The sequence below is a fragment of the Amblyomma americanum genome, chromosome 2 (assembly GCF_052857255.1).
Source record: "Amblyomma americanum isolate KBUSLIRL-KWMA chromosome 2, ASM5285725v1, whole genome shotgun sequence".
Taxonomy (NCBI): domain Eukaryota; kingdom Metazoa; phylum Arthropoda; class Arachnida; order Ixodida; family Ixodidae; genus Amblyomma; species Amblyomma americanum.
In genome coordinates this window covers 114,385,081-114,393,882 of record NC_135498.1, presented here as the reverse complement: position 1 = coordinate 114,393,882, position 8,802 = coordinate 114,385,081, and the positions used below count along the sequence as shown (strand labels likewise).

The 8,802-nt window shown below is 52.8% G+C and overlaps 1 protein-coding gene across 1 annotated transcript; it reads right to left on the bottom strand.

Moving 5' to 3' along the window:
* Positions 1 to 814: 814 nt before the first annotated feature.
* LOC144120005 (uncharacterized) lies at positions 815 to 2,038 on the bottom strand. Its single transcript, XM_077652493.1, has one exon. The coding sequence runs from the start codon at positions 2,036 to 2,038 to the stop codon at positions 815 to 817; it is 1,224 nt and encodes a 407-aa protein (XP_077508619.1).
* Positions 2,039 to 8,802: the final 6,764 nt, after the last annotated feature.

Here is an 8,802-nt window from a genome sequence, read left to right as displayed (position 1 = left end):
CTGATGATTACACTGATTTTGTTGCGTTCGTGTTGCAGCCACCTGTGGTAGGCTGCAGCGTACGCGACGTGGCTGATGATTAAGGATTGGACGAGCCTGATTAGGCTCTCTTCTCTCATGCCACTCTTCGGGAAGTGACTCTTTTGAGGAGTCGCATAGCGTTGGCCGCTTTTGCCGTGAGACGGGCGATGGTTTCGCCGTGTCTTCCGTGCTTTTCGATCAGCATGCCTACGATCCTGATTTTGCTGACCTCGGGGATCACGTTGACAGATTTGGTTACGATTCTGATTTTTTCGCATTCGCGTTGTCTGGTCTTGCTTCTGCCAAAGTTGGTAGGTGGGAGTATGAGGAGCTCCGATTTGCTCGGCGAGCATCTCAGTCCGGTGCCTTCCAGCTGGTCTTCTATCGTGTCAACGGGGGCTTGCAGCGCGCCCTCGATGTGGGCGTCGCTGCCGCCGGTCACCCACAGTGTGATATCGTCCGCGTAGATGGTGTGCCTGACGTCTTCGATGTCCGCGAGCTTCTCGGCCACTCCGATCATTACCAGGTTGAACAGCATCGGCAAAATGACCGATCCCTGCGGTGTGCCGGTGCTCCCGAGCTTCTTCTTTTGCGTTTGTAGGTCGCCTGCTCGTAGCTCGGCGGTCCTGTCTGTGCGGAAGTCCTTGATGTAGTTGTAAGATGTTTTGCCCATGTTGAGCTTAGAGACCTGGGACAGAATCGCCGAGTGTTTCACATTACCGAAGGCGCTCTTTAGGTCGAGCCCCAGGATTTCCTTGTTGTCGCGGGCGCTGCCGTCATCGTCTATGATTTGTTATTTGAGCTGCAGCATCGCGTCCTGTGTGCTTAGGTGCTGTCTGAAGCCGATCACCGTGGCCGGGTACAGCCCGTCTGGTTCCAGGTAGTCTTGCCACCTGTTGAGCAGGACGTGCTCCAGCACCTTGTCGACGCAGGACGTGAGCAAGATGGGCCGGAGGTTGTCCGTGTCCGGTGGCTTCCCCAGCTTGGGTATCAGGATAGTCTTGGCTGTCTTCCACTGCTTTGGAAGCGCGGCCGCTCTCCAGCACTTGTTGAAGTATTTTGCGAGGTTCTCAATCGAGCCGCCGTCGAGGTTCTTGAGCGCCTTGTTCATGACGAGGTCCGGGCCAGCTGCCGACCGGCTGCTGAGGTGGTGCAGGGCCGCGCGGACCTTTTCGGCGTCAATGTCGCGATCCAGCATCGCGTTGGGTAGGCCGCCGTACGGCGCGAGTTTTTCGGTGGGTGTAGTGGGCAGGTATTTGTCATTGATGCGCCTGGTGACTTCGTCGGCGCCGTGTACTGAGACCGCCCGTTGTATGAGCTTGGCGAGTATGTCCCTTTGGTGGGACTTGGTGTTGGTTTCGTCGAGCAGGTGCCGCAGCAGGTTCCACGTCTTCCCGCTATGCATCTGCCCGTCTGCCGCGTTGCAGATCTCGATCCACTGTTGCGTGCATAGCGCGCGGCAGTGCTCCTCGATCGCTTGGTTGACCTCCGCCACTTTCTTTCTGAGTCTGCGGTTGAGCCGTTGTTTCTTCCAGCGACTGAGTATCGACTGCTTGGCTTCGATGAGATGCGCTAGCCGGCTGTCTACTTTTTCAATCACAGCGTCCGTTTCAATTTCTTTGGTCGCGTCGCGTACGCTCTTGGTGATTTCGGCCGTCCACGACTCTATGTCTTCGATCTCGTCGTCAGCGTCTGTATTTAGGCTTCTGGCGTCTCGGAAGGCATCCCAGTCTATCCATCGGTGTGTTTCGATGCTGGTGTCGTTGTGTTCCGGTATGCTGATTTCCACGATGGTGTGGTCGCTGCCGAGGTCGGTTCCTGTTTTTCTCCAGGTGATCGCGCCCCGGACGTCATTCTTGACGAACGTGAGGTACGGAGTGGTGTCCCGGGACACAGAGTTACCGATTCTCGTCGGGTGCGTCGGGTCCGTGATGAGGGTGAAGTCGAGTTCCATGGCGTCTTGGTACAGGTCGCGGCCCTTTGCTGTGTGCTTGTTGTAGTCCCAGGCTGGGTTCATCGCGTCGAAGTCGCCGCAGACGATCAGCGTGTTGCGGCCGGCTGCGGTGCTGGCTCTGTGCAGTATTGCTTTGAATCTCTGTTTTCTCTGCGATGGGTTGCTGTAGATGTTGAGCAGAAATATGCTTCCTTTTCACTTCTTGCCCGGGATGATATCGGTGAGTGTGTGCTAGATATTGATATTGCTTTGCAGCTCGTGCTCAACGAACGTGAGTCCCTTCTTGACCAGGGTGCACAGGCCTCTCCCGTCGGGCTGGCCCTTGTGCACTCTGTAGCCGGGGAGGGACGGTGCGTCGGTGAGTGTTTCTTGTAATAGGATCACGTCCGGCTTGCGCGTGGCATGTGCGATGTGCTGCTGGATGAGTGCCTTCTTCCTTCCAAGGCCGCGACAGTTCCACTGCCACGCTGTTAAGCCTGCTGCTCTTGTTTCGTTGGCAGCCATGATTGCGTTGGTGTGTATGTGGTTCCCTGGTTGGATGGATGTTGCGCGAAGACGGGCGCAAACGTCGGGTTGCTCACTATCGGCTGTAGGGTGCTTTCTATGTAGGCGAATCTGTTCGTGTTCTCGGCTTGGAAGGTCTCCATTGTTTGTTTCATTGCTGTCACTGCTGCGATGTTCGCCGTGATTAATTGTTCGAGTTTGGTGAATCTCGCTTCGAATTTGGCCTCCGGATTATCGATTCGATCGTTTTCTGTTTGCTTGCGCCAGGAAGAGTTACGGACGCCTTTGCAAACGCGCTCCTGCCAAAACGGACTATTATCTCTCAGTTGTTGTCTGGGACCCGGTCTGTCTGAGCCCGTCACCACCGCCGCCTCCAGCCTGCTGCTGGTGGCCACTCCGCTGCGACGCCTCAAGGTTTAATCATGAATAAAGGCGCATCTATAGTGAATGCACGCATTTCATATAATAACTCTTCCGAGCAAGACGTCGCCGCGGTTTCGGTACGTATATCCTGGCCTAAAACCGCTAGGTCATCATCATTTTTAAAAGCATAAACTTTATTGGCCGCACACTCGTGATTTCGCCGTGGCGGTACTCCATCGAGGCACGTGACTTCACAACGCGCGCTTCGCCACGGAAGGTTACTTTGCTTCGCGCACTCGCCGCGCCATCTGGCATGACGTCACACCGCGCCGCTTACCGCCACCGCCGTTTGGTAGGACGTAACACCGCGTTCCTCGTCGTTGCGCTCGCCTCCACTCGCATCGACAGCTGCGTCGCATGCGTGATAAGATGTCACAGGATTGAAAAGGAGAGCTGGATGCGCCGCAACCACAATTGCGGCGACAGCATCGACGACGACAATTCTGATAAGCTGGTGGAGGCCTGGAATCGACAGCGGAAATATATGAAGAGGAAGCGATGTAGAGGAAGCGGATCGCTCAGGAAACAGACGAACACCGCGCCGAACGACTGGCTAAACGCCGCCGTGAATATGCCGCCGCGAGACAGGCACGTTATCCGTCCGGTGTCTTGACCGCTAGCAGCAGCGACAGCAGCCGGAGGAGAGACCTGAGTCCTTCACTGAAGACGGCCCGTGATGAACGATGGAATGCGACCAAGAAACTTAAGCGGCGGGCTCAAGAAGCCGAAGAACAACGTGCCGATAGCCTAGAGAATAGGCGTAAGAGTGACGCGACCCCTTCAATCCTTGGATAGCCTCGGTGCTGAAATCAAACATGGACCTACAGGTCATACTGGACGTCTATGCCTGTGCTTCATACGTTGTGGAATATGTGAACAAGGCCAACCGGGGAGTTTCACACTTGCTTTCGCTACATATATCCTGGCATAGCCTAGATAAGCCACTGCCATTTTTTTTCTTTTTTCTGGCATAGCCTCGCTGGACTACTCTAAACCAACAAGTGATATTAATGAAGAAATGGACCTGCGGGATGCAGGAAACTCGGCCGCCGCATCAACGCCCGGGGCTCCAACGGGGAATGCAGTCGCAATTAGCATGCCTCTAAGGATGCTGCTCCTGCCATCCAGCAACCCCTTCGCTCCATCGCGGATCTCGAGGAGCATAACTGCACTGAAGGCATGCGTAATAATGCTTCTCATTAAGCTCACTTCACTTCTGCAACGCCAAAGCGACAGAAACGAGCTCGACGCTCGTTCACATTGACTACTGACTGGCAATACACTACCTGCAACATGTTCCAGGAATATCCACAGGCGACAGGCGCAAGTCGAATGCTGTCTGCTCCGGTTACTTCTCAGGGCGAAACGAGCGTGTAGGACGAAGTTACTTTCAAATAGAAAAAATATAAATGTACGAAAGGCGCGGCGACGCCTAAGGACAAGACCCCACGCAATTACCATCACACGATGAGTCTTCTTCCTAAGCAACCATGCCGAATCATAGATGAGCACTTTATAAGTATAGACAGACTCATGACGCGCCATACTGCGGCTCATTTCCGTCTCTGAGGAGGATGCGATACCGGAGTTTCTGGTCCGCTACTTAAGACAGAGCAACCTGCTCGCTGTTGACGCGGTGGAACCCGAGGTGCAAAATTCACTTCTCGCTACAGAGTCCCTGCTAATCAATGAAAAAGACGTGCCTGTTTCAAGCATACGAAACTGCTGATTGTAGTAAAATGAAAGGAATCGCTATAAATGGTGGTGATATGACTTCTGAGGAAATAATCAGCTATTTGCATATGCGCAAGTGCAAAATGCTGCAGGCGCTCCCACTTGGGGACAAAGGCACTGCCATGTTCACTTTTGAAGGAAACAGCCTACCCTACAAAGTCGGGCTGCGGTCATTCACGGTCCGTGTTTTTCCGTACCGTCCTTAAGTGGCAGTTTGTGATATATGCCACCAAGATTGGGCATCGCAAGGAGCAATGCCCCAACGCGGGGGCACCAAGATGTTCCACCTGCGGGGCTCGAACGCAGAGCCTAAATGCCGGAACTGTGCTTGTTCTCATTTGGCCATGAACAAAAATTGTACAAAACGGCGACACATCGCACAAAAGAGTAAACCGGCTACAATGCAGCAACACAAGAAAAGGTAGGCGCAAGGGCGTAAGCACAGACAACTCGAGAACGGAAACGAAGAAAACTCGTCCAGACGGTAGCCAAGGCAACACGGTGCCGTTTGTACAACAGCCCAAAGATACCCCTCGCACACTTAGAAAGCAGCCAAAACACCTAGGTTAAGTTACTAAACAGGCGAACGAACACATAACAGCCAGTCGTGAACATGACTTGTCAATTTCAAGTTCGCCTCATGCGCTCGCCAAGCAGTCTGCTTCTGGAGGAAGGGCAAAGTCGTCTCTAAAAGAAGCATTTTAGCTACCGACAACTTTCTCGCAGCCCCGCGATAATTCCTATCTTCCCGCTCCAATGACACCCCAAGATCCCGTGCGGCGTCTTGAACAACGAATGGCACAATTAGAGCAGTCCCTCCGTCAAGCATCAGGTCATTGACGGAGATGGAAGGGGCGTTAAGGCCATCCTAGGCCTGAACCTGGAGAAGGCCTTTGACAGCGTTCGGCACTCTTATATTCTAAAGTCCATTTCGGATCTTGGCCTCGGCGTGCGCTTTCATGACTACGTCAGGTCCTTCCTGTCATGCAGGAAGGCCACCTTGAGGGATGCGGAGCTGGAGTCAAATACGTTAAACGTTGGAGACAGGGGCACTCCTCAGGGGACCGTCATCTCGCCCACATTGTTCAATCTGGCCATGGTCGGGTTGGCCGAGAATCTCTTGGAGATTGAGGGGATTAAGCACACCATGTATGCCGATGACGTGACCATATGGTGTCCCGGGGGTAGTGAGGGCTATATCGAGTGTGTTCTACAGGAGGCAGAAGATGTAATCGAGACTTATTTGGACCCGACGGGATTAAGGTGCTCCCCTCCAAGTCGGAGCTGTTGCTGTACAGTCCCACTAGAAGGGGACCCAAGCCAAGGGGATGGATACCCGTGGACAAGCTGAGCATTAAGCTTCGCACAAGAAATGGCGATCTCATCCATAGGGTAGATACGATCAGGGTTTTGGGGATGCTGATTGAGTCGAAGGCGCCAGCACGCTGGCGATCCAGAAGATCATTGCCAAGACAGAAAATGCGGTACGCCTAGTGAAGAGGGTGGCCAACAGGCAGACGGGGTTGAAGGAGGATAGTCTGATTAGGCTTATGCACGCATTTGTATTGTGTCACTTTAATTGCACAAGTGGAAACCATCACAGAAGGAGAATCTTGACACGCAGATTAGGAAGATCACGAAGAAAGAGTTGGGAGTGCTGATGTGCACCACCAACGACCGACTTCTTCAGCTGAGAATTCATAATACCTTGGATGAGATAGCTGAGGCTCAGGAGAGGACGCAGATGGTGCGTCTCTCTACGACTAGCACCTTTCGGCCGATTCTGAGAGAGTTAGGTGCTCCTCAGGAGAAGATTTCGCAGCTTCACGTCGGTATTCCCGTGAAGGTCCGTCAGCGGTATCATGTCAAGCCTGTTCCGAGGAACATGCATCCGGAGCGAAATGTGGGTAGAAGAATGGCCCGGGGGCTTGTTTGCTGAGACTCATTCGTGATTAGAATCAGAAGGTTGGCTTCGTCGATGCTTCATTTAACGAGGAGAAGAAGGTGTTTACCGTAGTTGTCGTGGACAATGAGGGCAGTGTCGTTAACGCTGCTACCGTTCGGACTGATAGGCCAGAGGTCGCGGATCAATCGGCTATTGCTCTCGCCCTGGTTGACAGGCGCAGGCCTTTTGTATACAGTGATTTAAAGTCGGCCGTTAGGGCCTTTGAGAAGGGCTTGGTGGCTAAGGTTGCTTTTAAGATTATGCGGACCTGTGAGATCTCTCAACACTACTTATGTTGGTTTCCTGCTCACCTTGGGATGATTGAGGGAGCCGCTCCGAATCTCAATGAGTCTGCTCATGAGGCAGCGCGAGATCTCACCCCCCGCTCTGCCCCGCGCCACGGCGTGGCGGTACTCCCCGAGAAAAGACTCCCCTTCCACATACAATGAGATCCCGAAGTTTTACCTTCTTATTCATAGGGTTTATGGTTTGCCGCATCCTAAACTAAACAGGGCTCAGGCACTTACATTACGCCTACTACAGACTGGTACTTATCCTTGCCCACGGAGGTTGAACATGTTTTATCCTGAGACGTATACGGAGCCTTATTGCCAGGATTGTGGTGATTTAGCCACGATCGAACACATGCTCTGGTCTTGCGCAAGAATTGAAGAGTCGGCGATCAAGGACGCGTCCAAGTGGGAGGCTGCACTTCGCAGCCCGGAACTGGATGAACAATTCTGGGCTGTCCAGCAGGCTCACGACGTGGCCGTGAGGCTTGGTCTTCCGGTCACAACGTGGGAGCGGCCCGCTTAGTGGTTACTTATCACTACTTGCAGGACCCAATAAAGTTTTCCATCCGTTCATTCGTAAAAGAGTCCAAGAACTTATTTGTCGGGCCATACAAACAAGCGTCGACATCATCAAGGATTGTGTTATGCTTTCGGACACGTTCTCTTTTGGCATCCGAAAATCGCATCCGACTACGCATCCGACAATCTCGGCAACACCCGCTCTACCGACTTGTCGGGCAGCACCAAACTTAACTGCCTCTGACGCTACACATCTTCACCATGGCGAACTCTTCAGGGCCATTGCCATTGGCTACTGTCCTAAAGTGGAATTGTCGCTCGCTTCGCAGTGATAGGGAGGACATGGTCACCCGGTTCCTCAGCAAGTAAAACGATAAGAGTCCATTAGCTATCGCCTTTAAGGAGGTCGACGGCCCAGTGCTGCGAATACTGGGCCATGACAGATACACCCCGTCTGAAAACCTCGGTGCACCCGCGAAAAAGCACTGTACGTGTGGAGGGGAGCAGTAGATGTACAGCTAGACAGGCAACTGTGGCGCAACGCACCCTTAAGCGTCGTCAGGTGCCCGGTGCAAGTCTCACCACAGCGCGCAATCCTCATCTTATTCATTTATGCCGTTCCCGAAAATTCGAGGAAAAAGAGCAATCAGGAGCACCCGTTTACCTCAGATTCATCTCCGATTTTAAGAGGCTTTATTCGCATGATAATATACTCTCATCCGGGGACTTCAACTTTCAGCATATCGCATCGAGATACAACACATGCAGCCGGCGAGGAAGACGTGTCATGCAAGAAGCCTCGGAGAACAGCCTGACACTTCTAAACACGCCCCAAACACACTCCTCTAAGACCGACGTTTCACTAAGCAGACACGTCACCACATCTTACCTAGAGCACCCGTGCTCAACTGCTCCCATGGGAGGTGTTAGAAGACTGCATAGAAAGTGACCATTTTCCGATACCTATACGTTTTCGCAAAGACCACGCCAACACGAAGATAAAGCCAGATGTCACTACAAGGCTAATCCATATCATACAATAGGACAAATACCGTAAGCCACTAGGGCAGCAGCCTCCAGCCAGGCCATTAACAAACTAATGTATGCGAAGCCAAGCGGAGAGCACCAAGAGCCTACGGGTTTCTTCTGACCACCCCGTGCCTGAAGGGCATTTGCTCACCTCATGCATTAGAAGGCGCCGGATTCTCGAACAATATGGCCGTAATTCTTAACACAAAACAATGTTACGTAACAAACAACGCTTCATTGAAAAATATACTAACAGGCTCGCATTAGACCGCTGAATATAAATTTGTGATAACATCAACGGGCAAACTCACACGTCTAAAGTTTGGGCCATCCGGCGTTCCCTCCTCGCCAGCGCAAGACTAACTAGGAGGCGCCGTGGT